The sequence below is a fragment of the Podarcis vaucheri genome (genome assembly GCF_965113315.1).
Source record: "Podarcis vaucheri genome assembly, chromosome: 4".
Taxonomy (NCBI): Eukaryota; Metazoa; Chordata; class Lepidosauria; order Squamata; family Lacertidae; genus Podarcis; species Podarcis vaucheri.
The window spans coordinates 77,291,818-77,313,834 of NC_138762.1; the positions used below are offsets into that span (position 1 = coordinate 77,291,818).

General features: G+C 42.3%; 2 protein-coding genes and 1 long non-coding RNA gene across 10 annotated transcripts in view; 1 reads left to right on the plus strand and 2 right to left on the minus strand.

Annotated features, from left to right (window-relative positions):
• Positions 1–4,664, minus strand: part of MGAT4A (alpha-1,3-mannosyl-glycoprotein 4-beta-N-acetylglucosaminyltransferase A) — a 53,487-nt gene extending 48,823 nt beyond the window's left edge. For 2 of the 4 annotated variants that reach the window (XM_082220116.1, XM_082220113.1), the window contains exons 1-2: positions 4,359–4,664; positions 1,422–1,746 (exon numbers count right to left, since the gene is read on the minus strand). In XM_082220116.1, the coding sequence (XP_082076242.1) occupies positions 1,422–1,515 (94 nt within the window). In that variant the 5' untranslated portion in view covers positions 1,516–1,746; positions 4,359–4,664. Of the gene's footprint in view, positions 1–1,421; positions 1,747–2,358; positions 2,444–4,263; positions 4,284–4,358 lie in introns of those variants that run through there. The other 2 variants (XM_082220114.1, XM_082220115.1) reach the window with 2 other exon arrangements.
• A 205-nt stretch (positions 4,665–4,869) lies between these two features.
• LOC309531262 lies at positions 4,870–7,043 on the plus strand. The gene is made up of 3 exons (XR_014219182.1): positions 4,870–4,927; positions 6,192–6,519; positions 6,754–7,043. It is a non-coding gene; the product is annotated as an uncharacterized lncRNA (long non-coding RNA).
• Positions 7,044–8,550: 1,507 nt separating this feature from the next.
• CRACDL (CRACD like) overlaps positions 8,551–22,017 on the minus strand; it is a 65,124-nt gene continuing 51,657 nt past the window's right edge. For 4 of the 5 annotated variants that reach the window (XM_082220060.1, XM_082220058.1, XM_082220056.1 and 1 more), the window contains exons 9-11: positions 21,391–21,590; positions 18,517–18,664; positions 8,551–16,550 (exon numbers count right to left, since the gene is read on the minus strand). In XM_082220060.1, the coding sequence (XP_082076186.1) occupies positions 16,408–16,550; positions 18,517–18,664; positions 21,391–21,590 (491 nt within the window). In that variant the 3' untranslated portion in view covers positions 8,551–16,407. The remainder of the gene's footprint in view (positions 16,551–18,516; positions 18,665–21,390; positions 21,591–22,017) is intronic. The other variant, XM_082220059.1, reaches the window with a different exon arrangement.

The window sequence follows — 22,017 nt, forward strand, 5'->3', positions numbered from 1 at the left end:
CCAGAATGGTGTTCTATGGCAGGCACAGCTTCTCCCAGGTGTGTGTGAGAGATCTTTCCTACCACTTCCCTATACTGAACTTTACAAGCACAAATAATGGCTGGCTTGCAATGCACACACAAATAAAATAAAATCCTATTTCCTTTGAAATCTGTCAAATCAACAACAGTAGAATAGGTCAACATGACTGCAACCTCTGGCACTGTCATGGGGAATAGCACTGGAACATCTACCAAAGGGGGAGGAAACTGAGCAGTTACGAGTGTCAATCAATTAATTAACACTAATCTCTCTCTCTCTCTCTCTCTCTCTCTCTCTCTCACACACACACACACACACACACACACACCCCACACAATTTTTGTTTACCAGCACTATTTTCTGTGGGAAGTAATTTATTTGGCCCTTCTAAAATGTTACTTATGTATTTTTAATTTTAAAAACATTTTAAATGGAGGGGATCCCAACCTTATTTTAAACCAGTTTCCCAGCAACTAACCACCAAAATTAGAATACTGTGAGTACATTTCATAAAAGAATACTGTGGATTGGTCTATCGGCCTTGTGTACCCTACCACTAAACAGGCCAAAGACATGATTCTCTGAATAATTACTGCAGCTCAGAATTGTAGTTACTTTGGGATTCTTCCCCCCTCCCCACCATGTGGAACCAAGATCAATAGTGCGGGACCATACCTTGGTCGTTGCAAACTTAAATAAACTTTAAATTATTTCCTTGTAGGGTTGAGAGAACTATCTGAGCATAAATCAAATAAAAAGCAGCAATTCATTCCACTCAGGGGGGCCAACTTGAATGAAATATAATGACATGGTGCATGCACACCATATGAGTGGCAATGCCCATCAACTTGGAGGGCAGACCCCTCAAATATTTTCTAGGGGGCCTAAAGGGAACTCGGCTCCTAGGAGTTGGCTCCTATAATTGCACTCTATTTAAAAAGAAAGTAAAAAAAGCTGGAGACCTACAAATGTCAGGTGTGCACTGACCCACACAGAGAGAAAAAAACTGCAAACTAATACTGTACTCTTCATTCGCTCCTTCTATGGTTAGATTTATCAGAAATCTGGGTGTGGTCTGCTCTGCATTGTGTGTGGGGGGGGGTTTCAAGCCTTCAAATGCAGCACCAAATTTGCAGACAGAATCAGTCAGCATACTATTTCTGAAATTGGTCTAAAATAAGGATGGAGAATCTATGGCCCTCCAGCTATTAGACTCCAACTCCCATCAGCCCCATCATGGCTAATTGGATGATGGGGGTTGTATTATCACAAAAACTGGATTCCCGACCCCACAACATGTCCACACAATCTTAAAAACACACACACAACCCTAAATTATATTAACACCAGTCATAGACAAAGTTATGCATTTCTTTTCAGGGAAAAAAAATTCCACTTACCTTTCCCATTCTGCCATGCTGTGTACCAAGACAAACTGAGGAAAGATGTGATGAAAATTAATGCAGTGGCCACAGTCCCATTTCGGAGCCTCATCTCATTTCAACATGGTTTGTATTTGGCCAACAGTCAGGATTTGAGTTTCGTCTGTTGGCTTGAAGCCCACTTATTCCAGCGCTAGCACGGCATAGCCAGAAGAAAAGGGAGTATGTGGCATTGTCATTTCCAAATCATTGTGCAACCTGCAGAACAGACGTATCGCTGGAGAATGACGAACTCTCAGAAGCTTTTGAAGAGTTTGCCCTTCATTCTTTGTTCTTCTACTCCCTAAGCATAAAGAGGAAAGTCAGTTTCAGTCTAAAAATGAAGAGAAGTCTGTAGTAAATCGAAGCACATCATACAACAGAGAAGAGACTGAGGGAACAAGAGAGGCTCAAACCTCCCATCTGCCATTATCTTTGTAAGAGGCGCAAGCCACATCTTCTCAGCCTTAACACCTACCCCTTTACTCTCTTGTAGATTTACATTATCTCCAATTTACAAGACTGTTTTATGCAGTGCTCTGGTTTTTTTTAAAGTTCTCTTAGAATGTCAACGGCGCCCACCTGAAAGGTGCCAGAACCCACCTGAGAGGTGCTGGAACTGAGTTCCACTAAGTTCCGGCGGGGGGGGGGAATCCCCGTCTTTGTGGATTACTGGCAACATACATTAATTGTTTGAACATTCATGTAGTATAATCCTATACATGGGTGGGGTGGGGTACTTGTGATCCTCCAGGTATCACCGAGCAGCTCAGACTTCTACAAGATCCAGCCAACTTGCTGACACATTTACATGCCAGCTTGTTAACACATTTCTCTCATCTCATCCCCCCTTCCTCTCACAGCCACCCTTCTCCTTTCAACGGTTGCTTTTCAGCCAACTCACTCTGCCACTCACTTAAACAAAATCACTTTTCTGTAGTCAATCGCTACTGCCGTTCAACAGGTGCTTTCGTCCTAGTAGGTGTGCTTAAGTTTGCAGCCTAAGGTGTTCGAAACATATTGTACACTTGAAGTGGTAACTATAGCACGTGAAAAGCTGAGAGAAAGTTAAAACATTTGAAACATCAGAAGTTGTTACTGTTTCACAAATGCTTCTGAGATTCATGGTTACAAGTAGCTGACATTCGTTTTGATCAAGCAAGGCAAGCCTGCAAGATCAGTTCCCAAATGCACCAAGGAAGGGTTACGTTCTGCATCGTGCGCTTGTACCTAGGAGATATAGGCAGGATTCAATCTTCATTCATGCCCTTGAACAGCTTTTCAATAGAGTTTTAACGAAAACAGCTTGTCTAAAACGAAAACAGCTAGCGAGAGAATGACATACAGGTTCACGTTACCCCAATCAGTAGGTCAGTGCCGTCAACTTTAACTGCACGGCACAGCACTCATAGTTTACAGCAGTACACAAGAATCTAGTCACAGGCCTAAGGTAGTTATGGCCCACTGTAACTAGGAGAACTACGCTGCTTCCTGTAACTTCACCAAATTATTATTAATCATAGCCCCCCCTCCCAAAAAAAGTTATGGGCAAAGTTAAAGTTGGTGGCAGCATGGATTAGCAAATCAAACACCCATTGCTGGGCACATGCCCAAGCCCACACATATGCAGCATGAAGTTAACCAGCACTTACAATGGAAAGGAGACAGATGGGGAAACAAGATATAAAGATGCAGCACACCTAACTGTGGCACCTCAGCGCAGTAACAGCAGCAGAGGCATATACTGTAGTTAAATTAAAACCATTTAAGTACAAGGAATATTGTACTTATTACATTATTATTAATACATATTGGTTGTATTTTAGATGGAAAAACTAGGGCAGAAGTTATCTGGAATTAATTGACCCTGGACATATATATATATATATGCACATACATCTTTGTGCACAGTATTCCCACCTTCTCACTCCCAAAGTGCCTTGCACACCCGGCTCCCATTTCTCTCTGTCTCTCCCTGTGTGTCACATGCAAATCTGTCTTCTGCTCACCTGAACTTCGTACTCCTACTTTCTTCCTCTCTTGTATACATAACACGCCAATCTCGGTCTATTCCTACCTCCCGTGCTTCATACAACCCTCCCTCTTTCTAACACACATGCTTCCGTGCGGATTAGATACACTGTCAGGTGATTTATCCAGCCCTCCGAATCGCCCCCCTCCACTTCGTTCCAGCAACAAACGTGTGTCAAATTACAGCGTGTTACAAGATGAATGTATTTTCACCCCCACAGGGAAAACGGTACCCCCGTAGCAAAGTCAGGTCCAAAGCATGCTTAGCCTGCCAATGCTCATCTCCCCCCCCCCTCCATCCTTCTGATGCAGGCGGAGAGCGAGTTTGCCCGCGTACACGCATTCACACGCACGCACAGACGCAGTCTCCAGCGGACCCGCTCTCCACCCGCCTCCTTGCCCTTCTCCTTCTCCTCTCTTGCGTTCCTTCTTTCTCTCTCTCTCTCAGTCCCTCCGCCTGCGTGTACAACCAGAGAGAGAGCTCGCTGTCGCATTGCACAGTCCACTTACTCCAAAACAGTCCCCTCCCCGCCCGCCTGCCGACCGACTTTGGCAGGACGAACTTGGGGAGGCGGCTGCACCAAAGAGAGAGAGTGGCTGGCCGGCCGGCCGGCCTGCATCTCCCTCGTCACACAGAAAAGGTGGCTTTTTATTATTATTTTAATTTTTTGGGGTCTGCCCACCTCACAGACACCGCCACCGCCGTCTTGCAGGCAGACGCACCAGCAGCAATAATAATACCAAACCCACTGCAAGCCGAAAGCCCCAAACTCGCGTCAATTCATCCCACCAGGGCCGCCGAAGACCCCAGGAAGCCCCCGTTCGCCCTCCGGGAATGGGCAGAGCGGAGCCCCGAGTGGACGCGGAGCTTTGGCGTGCGCTCACCTTGGTCTCGCAGGAGCCGCCCTTTGCTCCTCTACCGAGAGAAAGAGAAGCCGAGGGTTCCACACACGCTCTCAGGCAGGCGCGCGCGCGTGTTCTTTGCGCGCGTGCCTCCCCGCGCAGGAGGCGTTCCAAGAGTCCCCTTGCAGTTACAGCTGCCTTGCCCTCGCCTGCTGCACCACACACACACAAAAAGGACTTCACCTCCTCGGTCCTCTCTCACCGCAGCAGAGGAAACGCTTCTCCCAAGCTGCAACTGAGGAGGACTCCCAAGGAGCAGAAGCCCTCACCGGTTAGGCTTCTGAGCGCCCGCCTCCTTTCACCTCACCCGAACCTCCATTGGCCAACCCAACCAGCGCAAGAAGCCAATGGTCGTCCTTTACTGGATGGCACGTTCCAGCGGATGGTGTAGTCAGATGTCAGTCTCGGACTAGGGTTTTTTTAAGAAATAGAAATCTCGCGAGTTTTCTTTCACCTCCTATTGATAGCTTAAATGCGGGAGAGCTGGTGGTTTGTGCTGTGTAATTTCCAGATCCTTGCACCTTGAAAAATTCGAGCAAACTCATTAGAAGGTCAGTTCTTGCAAATGTCCCACTGTGTTCAATAGGGACTTAAGTGCTCAGAGGACTGTGGCTGTTTTCTGCGGCTGGAAGTGGCTTGCCAGGTCCCAGCAGCTGGGCAATATTTCTGAGAGAAGCAGCAAACTGAAATCTACTGATCTTGGATTTGTGAGGTCACGATAGGGATCTTTGGCATCTTTGGTTTAGATCCACCCTCTTGTTTAACATTAGCATCCCCTTTGATTTTTCCTATCCCCTAATGCTCTGAATGCAATGTCTCACTTGAGTAGGATTGTTTCCTTGGCTTCCTCCTCCAGACAATAAGGTTTTGTGGAATTAGTGCTGCAGGTTTTCACCTTCCAAATCAAGAAGCCAGCCCATACTACTACTTTTTTTAACATTTAACATTTTAAACATTTAATCTGAATTTATTTTTACCATATAAAGTCTGCTTAGTAAATAGAACCCGTTATATGCCCATTGTCACTGCTGATGTGGCAGATTAGTGCAGTTTTTCTTGTGTGAGGTGACATTTTTCTGTAGCCACACTTCCCTTTGTTCCTCACCTGGGCACAACTTGCCTGCCAGCTCAAATGAAATGAGATTTCTATCTCTCAAGGGCTCAGCATCTTGAAAAAGTGCAGTGCATACAATAGGACTTTAAAAAACAGCAACTAATAGAGAGGTCTTGCAGAAGGTACCTTTATCAGAATGTTTGATGCAGCTAAAGATTAGATCTCTGTGTTAACTTTTAAAAAATGACTTGAGGGATACTGATACATTGTTTTTAAAATAATCTGGTTTTGACAAGAAGTAGCAGCGATGGATACAACAAAGAAGCTAATGCCACAGAACCTTTCCCAGCTTCCTTCTTGCAGTACTCAATCCTTGTTTTAAACTACCACTTCCCCCCACTCAGTGTTATCATCCCCTGCTTGCTCTACTCAAATATCTGCCATTGTTTAAAGCTGCCACTTGTTCTTCCATCACTGCTTTACTCAAACTTCTGCCAGTTTAAAACACCCGCTCTCTGCTTTTCAGTGTAGCTCCCTTCTTGCTGTACTCAAACTTCTGCCTCTTCCATTCCTCAGCTGTCTCATGTGAGAGAGAAAAAGAATGCAGCGCCCCCAGATATTTCAAAGTAATAGTCAAACCTTCTTAAAAACTACAAATTTCCTCTGTTTTCACCCATCTCTGCTTTACTCAAATGTCTGCTGTTGTTTTAAACCAACAATTTCCCCCTCTCAGTATCCCTCCCTTCTCTCTCATGTCATAGCCACTGCTGCTGTACAATCCTGCTTCACTTTTGCTCCCCTACTCCACCCTGACTTCATGAAAATCAAGGATTGTGATGCACCACTGCAAATCCTCCCACGAGGACTGCATGACGACATTCTTACATTTTTATTATATAGGCATATATAGAAATATGTATGTTCAAAAGAAGGCCAGGGTCAACTGCAGCAAGTCTTTGTGGGCTCCAGCATTTACCCCACTATGCCAGCTGCTGAGGCCAAAACCTCTGCATTTTTAATGACACGAAAGCCATTAATGAACCTATGATCAGAAAGCAGTGGGCAAAGAGCAAATACAGCAATAACAAGGTAAGACAGTGTGTGTTGTGTGTGTGTGTGTGATGGGCGTACATATAACTTCCCTCCCAGCTCTCTTTTCACACACAGGAAAGAGGCAATAAAAATGGTGCAGCTGTGTTTCACACTAGTTCAAGTTACGTATTATTTTGCAAAATGAATCTAAAGATTTTGTGAATATACTCATGTATATTGTTGTTCTTACTATTTCTAAAGTAATGTCTTGTTTCTTCCTTTACTCACAAGTATTAAGGGTAAGAGAAACAGTAGAATTACTAAGTAGAAGGTAATTTAAGAGTGAAGGAAAAGAATAAGGGAACTTTTCTAAGAATGGGAGTCTACTTTTGAGAAATGAAGAACCACACTAGAAGAAACAAATAATTAATTAAAAGGAGCAAGATCTGGCCAATAAGAATTGAGCTAGACATCCTTTATTTGAGAAGACGCATTCTGACTTCTGCCGACGCCGCCATCCCATTTTCTCCCACCTGTGACATACATGCTTATCATTTTTGTAATCAATATCCTGTTCATGAAACTCCCACAGAATGTTAGCTGTACTTTTGATTGCATCCATTCTAATAACAATAAAGAAATTTTTAAAAAGCATAGACATGAACTATGTTCTTTCCTTTGATTTCTGCTCTGGGCTTTGATTACAAGAACAAATCTCAGTGGTTTCAACTATGTCGTGCCTTTTGTAAACAATGGTGCTGATTTGCACTTCACCTGCTTTTTGCAGTTAGCGCTGCCAGAAATGTGCACAGCGTCCTCCTTGATCCCCAGCAGACCAGCAAACTGGACTTGTGTTGTTTTCTAGCACTGAGCCCCCCACCCCACTCCCCTGCCTTCACAATAAAAGTACAGCGTTTCCGTTTCCATAAGTTGTAAATGTAGTCGCAAGTAGCTCCACAACATTTGGACAGTTTGGCACACATCACCCTAGAAGGAATTATCACAGGCTTTCCCAGATTCCAAAAAAATTCACAAAAGCAAATTAAAGCTGGATAGCGAATTGTCCCCATCTGTGAGCAAGCACAAGCCAGAGCAGCTCAGGGGAAGGGGCTTGTTAAGCTGCTCGGCTGAGGTGTGGAAAACTCCCCTCGCCTCAGCCAAGCAGCCTCAACAAGCCTCTGGCTGGCAAGGAGACTGCCTCCCATTTCCCCAGAGCCTGAAGAGATCCTCTTTGGGCTCTGGGATGGGTTTTCTGGAGGAAGTGAATTCCGGCACCTTTTTGTGGGTTGAACAAGATATATACTGATATCTTTCATGTGTGCCACAGGAGGTACTGGTGGTGTAGTGGTTAAGAGCGGTAGACTCGTAATCTGGTGAACCGGGTTCGTGTCCCCGCTCCTCCACTTGCAGCTGCTGGGTGACCTTGGGCTAGTCACACTTCTCTGAAGTCTCTCAGCCTCACTCACCTCACAGAGTGTTTGCTGTGGGGGAGGAAGGGAAAGGAGAATGTTAGCCGCTTTGAGACTCCTTAGGGTAGTGATAAAGCGGGATATCAAATCCAGACTCCTCCACCCTGATAAATGTGGGCACCAGCTTGACTACTTCTGTCTTTAAGGCCTTGCAGAGCCGTTACGCCAGGGGCATTCTGGGAAACAAATATGGCAGCAATGCCCAAGCACTCAACATTGCACAGGGCAAAGGACTAGGGTGGTTTTGTTGTTGTTGTTGTTAAGAGGGGGCATCAGCAGTAGGCCCTGGCAGTTTCCCAACCGTGCCAGATGCTGTTGCCAGCCCTGATGCCTCTACATTCATCCCACCTGCCAACAAAACAGCTATTTAAAATGTGTAGGGCTGGGGACAGGCAAGATCAAACATTTAAGTGTAACTGGCAGGCAGAGTTACAAAGCAATTAATAAACCACGGCTTGAGGTTGGTGAAGTGCCAGAGATGACAAATTTGATAACTACCGAAGCTGTGCTGCCAGCATAATTTATGTCATGATTATGATTCCTCTGTTCCTGCGATTCATAGCCTTGAAAGGAACAAAGCTGCAAATTATAAGAAAAAATTTGACACAGACATGCTCCATTATTTTCAGCACTTCAAGGTGTATTCTTATACCGGCAGGGTAGAAAAGATATGGTAACATACCATTAAAAAACTCTGTGGCCAGACAGAAGTTTATGCGTAAATTACACATTTTTAAAGAGGCACGTTGTGTTGTTAAGATTTGAGTGGGAGGAGTTTCCGTTCAATGGCTGCTGTGCTGTTTCCCTGGGGCTGTTCCCTGGAATGAAAGGCCTATTGCAGTCGCGGTTGCATTCAGAACGGTTGACGAAAGTTTAAAGTACGCTGTTACCAATATACTAGTGACATTTAAGAACACTTCCTTGACATGGCTGCTAGGAGTGAAAATAGCAAGACAGGCCCCATACATATTTATTTTTAATGGATGCTTCTTATTGGGGTGTGTGTGATTGATTGATTGATTGATTGATTGATTATACATTTTGGCAATAAAACACCCCACCTTTCAATCATATTATTGTCAAGATGGCATAAGAAGGTAAGAAGAGCCTGCTAGATCAAACCAATGGCCCATTTTGTCCAACAACCTGTTCTCTGTGGTGAAGCCTGCAAACAGAACATTGTTTGTGAATGTGTGGTTGTGAATGGTCTGGGCTCTGAATTAGTGTGTAGCTGCCAGCCCACCACAGCTTTATGACATCTGGAAAAGGACATCATATGGAAGTGATATAATCCTCTGCCTCCTCTGTAGTCTGTAGTACAGTTATATCCATGCAAAGAGCTGCTTGAAGAAAAGAAATATCTGGCTGAAAATAAGCTAATGATGGTTGGCAGGTTTTGTGACCTACTGGGAACCAGTTCATTGGTCACGGAGGGAGTTCATCCTTGTTCACTCAAACATGCTATTAGCATTTGGTAGCATTCCTTTCAATGTCTTGTGTTTCTTGAATTCATCTGACCCATACCAAGAGTTAATGAAAGGATTAATTTGGGCTAGATATGGGGAAAACGATAATACATTGTTCAGCCAGGAAAGTAAGGCAAACAGAAGATCTTATCCGTCTTGTCTCTGTCCTGGATGGTGACTTCTCTGAGTAAATATGAGTAGATGATTATTTCAGCGGCTCTCTATTTGCAGTCCTGGGATTAAATAAGAAGTCCCTTACCTAGAGAATGGATAAAAATACCAAATCCAACTACCATTGGGAGCTACTACTGTGAAAAGTGGCAGAAAATCACTCTTTTGCTCAGTAACAGCTCTTTTTCATTTAGTTTTCTTCCTTTCTCTCCCTCCCTCCCTGCCTGTATCAAACTCAATTCCGAAAGCTGCACAAATTAATACCCTTGGGAGGAGCAGGATGTGCTCAGAACAAACAAGTTAGAGAAATTCCCTTTGTCCTTTGACTAAGCAAGTCAAAACTATGCCTAACCTTATCTTCTACCAATTACTTCAAGCTAAGTTAAATTCTATACCTCAGAAAGATTCAGGGTGTCTAAAAAGAGGTGTGGGGGGAATGTGGAATCACAATAAAACATTTTAAACCAGGACTCTCTTTTGGAATCAGCTCGAGGCACCGCTCAACATCAAAAAGGTCATGTAGCCATCTGCCTCAAGCGTCAAGTGCCCCGTATCTCTGTTCCCCAGCAGAATGTGATCAGTTGCAGAACCTGAATTTAAGGAAACTCCCTCATGTTTTCACTTGAAACAGCCTTATACTGGCAAAACAAATAAAAAACACATGCCCAAGGCAAAGAAGCTTCCAGAGCTAAGGAGATGTCATACAGAAATGCACTTAACTCACAAATCCTGCTAATGGAAAAAAAAGATTCCCTGTGACAGCTCCCCACCACCACCACATGTGGCAAAAATAAAAATGGTAGAATGGAAATGATTCCATAGACATGTTTTTATTCTGCTGCTGCAGGGCTAAACCACACACATTGCACGGGGACTCAATATCATTTCTTATTGGCCTCCCCTGTTTTTTTACAGCAACATGGTCCAGTTGTGATCAGAGCAGTAGCACTGGGAGAAAGGAGGGATTAACCCTTTCCCTAATGCCATTTTTTTTGAATCTGGGGTAGAAATGATTGCAGGTGTGGCCTGGTGACAGCTCCAGGGATGAGTGTGCAACTTTCTACCACCTTCTGGTATGAATTTGGACAGGGGAAATAGCAGCAGAAGTGAGGGTACAGCTATTACCTACAAATACATGATTGTGTATTTGATGGGATATTTTACCTAATTGCTATCTTGCTACTGCTCTAAAATCTATATTTTTGTTTTATTGCATCGTTGTCTTTTGACTTATATTTTTAGGAACTTTTAAACCACTTCAGGATGAGGGATTTAAAAAAACCAAGCAAACATAAAGTGGCATATAAATCACCCAAATGAAAATGTTAAAAATGAAGAAAATGAGCCTATTTCATCAGAGCCAACATCAAACATCTGAGGAAGTAGGGTCTTCTACTATGAATATTTATGCTTTAATATATTTGTTTGCCTGTAAAATGCCACAGAACTCTGGTGTTGTTGTTGTTGTAAAAACATGGACATTAGAGCAAGAATTATGCCACCAACAATGGGAATATCATGAGTGCTCCAAGGACATGCCAGTGATTTCACTGCACTGTGTTCTTGCAAATCCAAACATGGCTTCTGAATAAATGGACGGCTTTTTTGAACTGTATACTCCTCCTGTTCATGCTATGTTGATACATAGATAATAAGCGTTTGAGCAGTGTCTATTTTAGTTCTCTTTTCAGCACTTTGTACAATCCCAAGAAAAGTAGCCCACTGTTTACTGCACTAAGTGGTCCGAGATTATTCTCAAGTTAATAGCTCATGTGTTTTCTCTCACTTGCATTGGCCTTCATTAAATAATCTCTTAAAGGACACTCATTTTGAAATAGGCATAGATAATAGCAGTGATGATGAATTTCTAGGATGTAGCTGGTTTCTCAATTGATAATGCCTATTGTTTTTATAGTCAAAGGCTATAGTACCGGGATGGTTTCAAGAGCCTCAGAGAACATCAATCATTTAGGTTGCTAAATGTGCAGTCCATAATATAAGATTGATAAAGTATCTGTAACAAAACAAAAGAATGTACAAAAAAAGGGAAAGTGAATTACTCTTTCCTCTAGTAGTAAGAGCAGAATGTGGCAAGGAAGACAGATATTGCAAAGCGAAACGAAGACATTTAGGTTCCTTATTTGAATTGCCCCAAATAAAGTTTCCACAGAACTTATTGAAACACTACTTCTTTGGATCGTTGTTGCTGAAAAGAGGAAATAGTCAGTAAGATTTTCCTGGATGACATCCACTTAAGCTGTTTGAGAGCAATTCACAGATAGGTGTTCTGGGCAGCGAGCCAATATACACAGAGAAGTGGAAAATCCAAGCAAAATGTAGACATTGAAAGATCCTATAACAAAAGTGGCTGTGTAAGGGACCTCAGCAATCATACCACTTTTTAAAAAATATATACTTATATAGTAGAGAATAACAGAAACCTTGCTTACCCCAAAACATTCAAGGAACATTTATAAATCAGAGAGCAACAAAACGTTCATGTTGTAGAATCTCACAATTTGCCCCTCACTAACGATTTGTAAGAAACTCTGGGTGCAAGCATTCAAGCAAAATGTTTTTGTACTGCTAAAGCTGCAATCCTATGCACACATAGTTGGGAGTATCCAAGCACGTGCAATGGAATTACTTCTGAGTAGACATGCCTAGACTCTTGACAGGCTGTCTTATTTGGCAAGTCTAGAATTCTTCATAGATGCCATGTTAAGATTTTGCCCAGTGGCTACATTCACTTCAATTTGATGGGGAACGCTCCATTTAAAGTGAAACCTTATGCATGTTTACTCAGAAGGAAATCTCACAGTGCTCTATGGGCTGTTTGGTTAATAACCCCGACAGCCTAAAGTTAGTGCACATCCTAACCTTTTTTTGTCCTCTGTCACCCTTGCAAACCAAATATTCTAATTTAGCAATACTCAGGATGGCTATCCAGACACAAAGCACCATGGATTTCAAAACTCTGCAAGGTCAAGGCAAGAGGAGGTACAAAATACTTTTCTGCAATGTTTCTGACACAGGATTTTCTCCACTGGAGCTTGTTCAGCAGCTGGTAGAACACAGCGCCATTTTATATCCATTATTTGCAACGGTCCCTGGCTATGATTGCATCATGGAGAGGGGAAGCAAAGCAGATCAAGGGAGTTTCACTGCCTGCTAGCTGTCTTCTCCTTAGTTTCAGGGCTCCTCCACATATACACTTGTCCCACAGACATTTACTCTGTGTAAGGCAGCTTCTAACATCCCCATGGATAGTGTCCAGCATGTGTTAACACATTACACAGTAATGTCAAACAAGATACTCTGGACTCAAGAGTTTATTGCAGTTCTCTATACAAAACAATAAAAATAATTTAGTCGACATTAAAAAAAACTAAGGCTGCAATCCTAAACATGGATTACTAGTGAGTAAGTCCCATGCGACTTACTAGGTTTTACTACCATGTAAACATGCTCAGCATGTGCAGCACACTGCAGAGATGTAAAGTTAAGGTAGTTAACATTACACGGAGAAGCAAAAATTAGAAATAGTGCAAGTCATAAAAATCGAAGCAAGATTTACAATGTTTTTAAAAAAACACAACTCACAGTTAAGTTTACATATTACAAAACTATTTAAAACCAGAAGTGTTCTCCGTCTAAAATTAGCCTTGCATTTTACTCCATATGCTGTAGTTAATACAGAGTACATCATTTCTGCTTGGGGCGGGGGGCGGGGAACCTCTAGCATTTGACTGTCATTATTTTTATTGCGATTTAAGTAGCAGTTACTTTCTTTGTAGACATAGCTTATGACTGACCTCTGCCTTGCATTTCTTTAGAAGATGTGATAGAAAATGCATGTGCATTAAACAACAGAACATGGTAGATAGTCCACTGCAGCGCATTTAAACTAAAATGCAGTTTAAAATTCCTTGCAAGGTTTTTCCTTGTAGTAGATATAGAAAGCAAGCCATTCTATTCACTGCAAATACACAGATTAGTACTGTGTGTCCTGTTTGCCAAATTTAACCATTTGGCTGACATTGGATACGCAAAAAGTAACATAGCATCAACATTGTCCTAGCACTTTGGAATAAAGCTCAACTATAGGTCAATATCTGAACAATTTCCAAAAGCAAAGGCATCTTTAAATATGCATTTAAAATGTTGAAAAGTCTAGGGCTCGGTTCGGACATAATAGTAAACCATGGTTTCCCACTACACAAATGAACCTGGGCAAACCTCAGGCTCACACACTCCATCCTCTTTCACATGGTAGGAGGAGGAGACCAAAAGCATGTCTGAACTTAGGAAACTCTGGCTTTGTTTAAAGAACAGCTAGTGAGAACAAGCCTGGATCAAACCATGATTTCTGGCCTGTTCTCACTAGCCATAGTTTACACAAAGCCACAGTTCCCCAGGGTTCAGATTATCACAGGGAATTTGGGTTAGGTTTTTTTTGTTTTGTTATTTTAAAGTGGAAGCTTTCTATGGAATGCAGTATGCACACAGCCACATTCTTGGAATTATGTACTCCTATTGCTTTCTGATAATTTACCGTTTGCATCCCTGGTCCCTCTTTCAGTGGCATGTAATAAGAATATTGCTGATGATCATAAGAAGCATGCACTTTGAGTGGGCTTTCCTGTTTAGGATGCTCAACCCCAAAATCATGGACTTGAGGCATACTGAAAACATTTGTAAACACTCCATGCACGGCACACTACCTTGGGAGTTAAAGCAGGTTAGGCGAAAGGTGGTAATAAAACCCACAGACACACACCATGTTTTCAGAATTACGTGGGTGGCTTATCTAAGGTGCTTGGTGTACATACATAGATAAGGCCTGAGCCTCTGTCTGCCACATGAGAGAACCAGGATTGCTGCCCAAGTGACTATTGAGCCATGCACAAACAAAGCATGAACTCTGCCACCTATCTAGTGCCTTTCTGCAATACTGCAAGATACTCAATAAATTCAGTTGAACTGATACCACACCTTCAAGAATACGGAAGGTGCTAAGGCTGTACCTTATGTATAAAATCCAATGGTTATTTTTGTTGCCGTGGAAAGATGTTTTACATGGTATCCATTTTATTACACATCAAAAGGCACCTAAAGTAACAGCAGCAGGAAAAAATATATATCCAGCATTACATCACATGCTAACAAAATCCTAGTGATCACCTGTAACATAATTGAAAATGTATATTGAACATGCATGCAAAAAGAGGGCAGAATGAAGGCCACTCATCCAGGCAATTTTGGATTATCAGTGTACAATGAAGGACAAAGTAATATTTTCTCCTTTGTTAGATAAACAAAGCTTGCCAACTGCCTCCCTTACTAGGGACTGAAGTTTGGTCTTTTTCCCCCTCTGACCCTGAATCCAACGGCTATGCATTTATTCACAGGCTGATTACCCCAACTGTGCAGATAAGAAAGTAAGTAGCATCAGCCAGTTTTGTCTCGAATTTTCTGTTGTGATTTTATACATATGTGTGAAATTGGCTTTTATTTTTTACAGCTGTGCATAACTTTATAATGTGAAAACTCTAGCAGGCATTATGACTATCCAGTATCATGGATGAGGTCATTTCTCCAAAGTGTAAGAGCAGCAACTGAGCTTCTAGATTAGAAAATGATACAGTAACGAAACAGAGGTTAAAGCAGTGTCTAATTCAGGCATCCCCAAACTTGGCCCTCCAATTGTTTTGGGACTACAACTCCCATCATCCCTACCTAACAGGACCAGTGGTCAGGGATGATGGGAACTGTAGTCCCAAAAGAAGCTGGAGGGCTGAGTTTGGGGGTGCCTGGTCTAATTTTTGCCATAGCTGTAGATCAGGAGAAGGGAACCTGTGGACCTCTACATGCCGTTGGGAGTCCAACTCCCCACTGGCCAACCCCAGCAGGAATGGCCCATGATCTGGGATGATGGGAGTTTCCACCCAGCAACATCTGGAAGGGCAACATATCCCTCATCCCGGATATAAATAAATTCCTTGACAGCTCAGTTTGGGATTCGAAATCATGGGGCTGTTCAGATGCTACTGAAAGCCCACTAGTCGACTAGATGTGGCAAAATCAAGAATGTGTGCTCTTTCTTCCAATCCTCACTACATCAACAACTGCAACAGGAGATCTTGAATTTTTGAATACAGATTCTCCCTTTTCCTGTAACTATACTACCTACTTGGAGTTCAAATAAATGAGGGTTCTTCTAGTGGAGTCATGACTTTCTCAGGTATTGTCAAGTAGCACATACGTCTAATGCATGGTTCTGATCCTGACCCAACAGTGTGCAGAGGTTTGGGGAGTGGGGAGAGAGTAGTAGTGACTGAATCAGTCCAGAGAATAAACCAGCATTCCAGCCTATTTCCACGTTTACTCCACAATGCTATCAGTTTTTAATTTTCTGTTAATCTATCAACCTAACATCATTTGTTTTGCATGTGTGTTTCTGGGGAGGAAATTAGTTTCATAGTTCAAAAAAAAAAGGGGGGGAGAACTTTGATAGGAAGATTAGTTACAAGGTAACAAAGTAATGGTAAACCAATAGTTAGTAAATATTCCAAAAGCTTATACATCACAAACCATTTTGCAGGTGTGGAAGAAACAAAGAAGATGTAAGATAAGCAACATCATCTGCAAAAGATTATTTTTCCAAGCAAAAAACAAAGAGCCCAGCATTAGCTTTCTAGCAGAATCTTCATTGCTACACAGTGGGCTAAGAATACAAATGTGTGGCCAACATAATAGATTTCATGATTAACTGTTCAATTAACATAGCCCAATAAAAAAAAATCTAGAACAACTATTATGCATAAAAATGCATACTCTTATTTTATCCTCTGAGGCATGTCGCTCCAAGCTTGAGATTTCTTTTTGGCAAGTTCCATCCATGAAGGTTGTTCTGGGGAAGAATGACTGACCTTCTTAAGTGGCTTTATATCTTCTCTTTCAATCAGCACTGAAGACTGAACTGTGTGGAAAACAAAAATATCGCTTACTTACTTAATAGCAGTGTGATGCTCTAGAATAACAAGTAGGATTTTTTTTGCCCTATCAGCTTAATTAACCATTATGGTATGAAGTGCCATTAGGCGATGCTGAAAAATCTTTTTAAGAATCCTAACCCATGATGAATAACCTACTAATAACACTTTTAAATTTGCTGCGATAAAGGTTATTCTGTAGCACACACCTGAACTAAATTTAAAGTGCCCAATTCATCATATGCATCATTTGTAGGGATCATTTTATTGTTCATGCTACAGAAAGCGTTCAGTCAGCATCTTTGATGTAGGGCACAGAAGCAAACCTGGAACTTTTCCTGCCCTTGCTGAAGTATATATGTTGGAATCAGAGTCAATCTCCGACAAGGCAGCCTTTGCAGACTTGCACAAAGTGTGGATGGGAGCATGAGGTGAGGACAGGTGGAACAAACTTGACACGACAGCTTTCTGGGATTAAAACTTGGCCACAATTTCATTGATTAAAGATGTTAAGTAGGCTTTGGCTTAGGCATTGGGTGTGCATTGTATCAGCCTCCTGGCTGCAGGCTGAAGCTTTGACAGGATCATGCTTGGGTTATGGAACCACTTCAAGACACAACTCAACTCCTCAGACTGCTACTGGAAGTTCTATGGCCTGCCTGCTCTTCGTTTGGCTTCAGGACAGAAACTTCCACTCAGACCCCTTTACCGGGGTACCCAGCAATATCACACCAGCTTAAGTCGAAGTGATGCCCCACACCCAGGAAACAGACTTAGGATTCCACCCAATGCCTTATCCACTGAAAGTTGTGATGACTGATATGAAGAAGGCACCCAACGGGCCCCCCCCCTTTATTGCAGGCAAGTTCCTTCCCAGCCCTGAATACGGTGACCATTTTGATCCACAGCAAGATCTTCTTAACATGGTGCCTAAAGAACAACATATAGGGTGGGTTGCTCTTCCACTAACTGAACTGCTGACTCCTTGCCGCAGCTGGCTTTTATCCTCCAGAGACAGATCAGAGTGAAGACTTGTTCACTCCGGTCTGCTGCCCAGGTCCCGCCCTCCACTGACGCCCTCGTTGGCCACATAGATTCACATTTTGGTGGGCAATCCCACCAACCTCCCGTGGCCAGCCGAGGAAGAACCCAATGGCCAGCCACAAGGGTGAAAAGACTCTTTCCGGCCCGGGGAGATGGGCAGGGCCACAACTGCTGCCCACCCCAAATTTGGGTAAGCAGATATACACCTGCTGGAATGCTCATCACATCTGTATGTCCTATTTTTAGATGTGTGGCTGAAAAATGTATGATGTGGAGAGGGGGCCCTCAGTCCCACTAATAGTATGTGAAATCAGAACTACAGGTTTAAGGTTTTACTACAGTATATAAAGTCCTAAACCGCCTAGGAGCTGTTTACCTGAGAGACTGACTTTTCCCACCTCCTCCTACTTAAACCCCTACATCATCTAGTGAAGACACCTTGAGGCTGCAACACACCTTGGAAGTTTGCTTAATGAATACTTGGGCAGAGTTATTAGCATGGTAGCACCCACACTTTGGAATGCATTCCCCCTGGAAAATAGACTGGCACCAACCCTGTATTCCTTTGAATGCCTCCTTGAGACTTTTTTTAATTCAGCCATGCTTTTTCAGGTAGCATTGTCAGACATGGTTTGTGCTGGTTTTACAGACAGATTTGATGCAATCTTGTTGTTTTAACCTTGTATTTCATTTTTAATTTCTTTTTTTGGGCACTACCATGGTATTTGTGAAAGGTGTACAGTTTATAAATTCTTTAAATAAATAAAACCAGCAGCATGCCATCAGGAAGAAGCTGCAGAAATGCCCAATCTTGTGATCCCTTAATAAAAACTGGGAACGTTGTTTGTGTGATGGAAAATACTTTACAGCCTGGGTCTATGTCAGAATTTTAGCGTCTTGTTTTCATACCAGGGTTATGGTGTGACAGCAAGCTGCCTCCTGGCAAAGATTCCTGCATATCTGACTTAGTTTCTTTTCTCTGTTCTTCAGAAGAAGCTGCGGGTGGGAAAGGCAAGGATGTGTTTCGCGTGAAATCTGTCTGTTGCCTCAGAACTTCCTAAATAAAAAAAGGGGGGGGGTGAGAGAGAGAAAACCACACACACCATAGGATAGTGTTGTTCTAAATAATTCAGTGGGAAAGAGAACCACAGTAGGGATTTGACAGAACACAAGGAACTCAGCAGCAGACATGGCTCCCTGCTCAACAATAGAATAATGTGGTCTTATGTCACACACACTTGCCCTATTTATGCCATCTGAGCTGTAAACACTCCATAAACATTTCATAGTCTGCAGACTGGAAAACTGTTTTGGGGATTTTGAATTATGCAATTAGAAGCACTTGGAGATGAGCTGTTGCAGCCACAGCAAATTATTCAAGGCCTCTTTTGATAATGAGGGCGAGCGCAAGCCAAAACTGGCAGCAAACCGCTTCCCATTGACAATAGGGAGCTATGGCTGTGCAGCAATGGCCGCTGCTCTTTTAAAATGTGACACACCAGTGAATTTATATTTTGCTCCAATGCTGTTTTAAGCCAAAAGCAGTCTCAGGGTGGTACAGGTCAGAATGTAAGGAAACTGAAGAAAAGAGAAGGGGGTTGCTTAACCCTTTCAGCCATTTTCTGGTCAAGCCTCTGTCTTCCTCAATGGCTCCAGGGTTTCCAATACTTCGTTCTCCAGATCTACAATTCCCATCATCCCTGACCACTGGTCCTGCTAGTTAGAGATGATGGGAGTTGTAGTCCAAAAACAGCTGGAGACTCAAGTTTGGGGAACCCTGCTCTAAGCTAGTTTTATTCGCAGGATGGTACTACTGTATGCTGATAATACATACTAATTTCTCTGTCAGAGACATACTGTTAGGGTGGTTAGAAAGGTATGCACACAATGTGGAAATAACAATTGCTTTTTGACTCACCTTCCTGTAAGACCAAATCTACATTGGACAATCTACAGGAAATTTTGCAAACCAAAAATGGAAGTTTTTCTGCACACCATCCTTTGGAAATGTCCTACACAATGGAACGTAACTGACTTTCTTTCTTTCAAGTATTACTCATCTGAACAAAGTTTACTTTGGCCTGGGATCTGAACCAAAACCAACATTTAGCACAAAGAAATAAAACCACAGAATTCACAACAGTAATGGGGTTTTTTCCCCTTCTGCAATCTAAAAATGCTGCTTAATTCAGGATCACAACACAAAAACATTAGTTTTATCAAGAAAGCTAAATGTAAGGAATATTACATAGGGTGAATAGGGTGCATGTCTATGTTAAAAATCATGCTTCGTGTAGGCAGAAATTGCCAAAGCTCATTTATTTGTCCCATGATCAAAACAGAATCCAGCGAATACAATTGGCATTTGCAGTCATTTCAGTCTGCAAAAAACTGCAATTGGTTATGTTCCACCACCATCCATTTGCATTGCATTTCTTTGCACTGAAATGACTGAGTTGGAATAATGTAATGATTTATGCAATTAACTATATTAGTTCTATAATTTTACCACAGAAGACAGTGAGACAAGTAACGTCTACAGAAGAAAAACTACAGCAGAATCACTGCTGCAGTTCTAGATTTTGGTTCCAATGCTGACATTGACATCAGAGATGCATTTTGTGTCTTAGTTCGTTTTTTCTATATACTGGTTAATCTCAATACCAGAAATAACTGATTTTGAGTACTGGAGGCCAAATTTCTCATTCTGCTTCAAGTCCTTGCCAAGGTTTATAGGTTACAGGGAAAATGTAACATGTTTTTTAGGATGACATAACATTTATCTCTACATGAGTCTTTAAGCCTGTAAATATACTTTCAGTGTATATCCTCAAACATGTACGCTATACATGACTTCCATTCTCCCTACTGGCAGATTAAAACCCATAGATTTTTTTAGAATGAAAAGCACACACTCCTGCAACTAAGTATTCCATCAGCTGAGCTTTCAAGACATGCTCAGAACTGAAATGGAGAACAGTGTTCTGGTTTCCCACAGTTGCAAATTGAACAAAGGGAGATGAATTGGTCAGAATGAATGCTTCATTTGAAAACTGCTGCCTTCTGCTGTTGGTATTGCAACAGTTATATTCTGCACTGCAGATTAAAAAGGTATCTTTAGGGCAGTTGCATACAGACATTTGCTGCAGTCATTACAGCAACTTCTCCCATGATGCTGAGCTCTTCCTGGTTGTTTTAATTGTATAAAGAAACGGAAGGCTGAAGGAAATGCTGCAACATGGGAAAGGTTTTCCTCCTCCTTAAAAAAAAAAAAGCTCCCATCGGAGATAGGCGCTCCACTGTTGCAAAAGGTGAGCTCCACCTTTGCAAAAGGAAGAATAGGGTTGATTACAAAAAGGGCTCAAATGTCTTTGGGATATTTGCTATAGAAGAAAAAAAGGTGCATCAGGTGAGCACTTGCCCTTTACAGAATTAAAACTCCACCACACACATATCTTACTTAAAAATACAAAAAAGTGTGTGGGTGTGGGGAAAGGAGAACAAAGTCTAAGGGTGCTTGAGGAATTCATTCTTTGTGAATTCCAACACAAACAGCCCCGTGTAGCTCAGAACTTAATTTATCTACCCGCTTTTACACTTGCTGAACGTTTGCATGCAATTCTTGGCTTAAAACACATCTGAATGATAGCAGTGTCGTGAAGCAAAGTTGGTGAACACCTGCCAACCTTAATTGATTACAAGATACTTTGCAGAAGCAGGTTAAAGCAAAGAGCCCCAATGCAATGTCAAATGCAGGTCACAAGCAGGGATGACCTGTATTACCTCCATTCGCTCCTTCTCTTGTATTTGCTTTTCTGCATCTGCCTTATCCGCAGCCACCAGTTTCTCTTCTTTGCTAAGCTCTTGCTCCATGACCCTCTGCTTTTGTTTTGCTATGGTAATCCAGGCTGGCACTGTCTGACTTTCAGTTCCTCTTGCAGTGTCTGCTGCAGCAATCACAGGAGAAGGCACACTTTTCTCTGCTGAGATAATTTGGGAAGAAAGGTATTGGAGAGGAAAACTCAGTCTGTTGTTACTGGAGAAGGAAAGTCGGTCTTAGTGTTAAAGAAAGCAAAGCTTGTGAACCGAAGAGATGGCCAGCCACTAGGGAGAAACCTCTACATATACACACCCCAGAAAACTGCTCTAAAACTGTAATATTGTCAGCTTCGGATTTCTGAACTTGACCTTTGTCCTGCTTCTCTCCTGCAGACTCTGATAGAGGAATGGATATGGTGTGACTATAGATGCCTGGGTTACATGAAGCCCATGTTATATACAGTGGTGCCTCGCAAGACGAAATTACCGGTAATTCGTTCCGCGAGTTTTTTCGTCTAGCGAATTTTCCGTCTTGCGAAGCACGGTGTCGGAAAAGTTTTGGAAAAGCTTCAAAAATCGCCAAAAACCTCA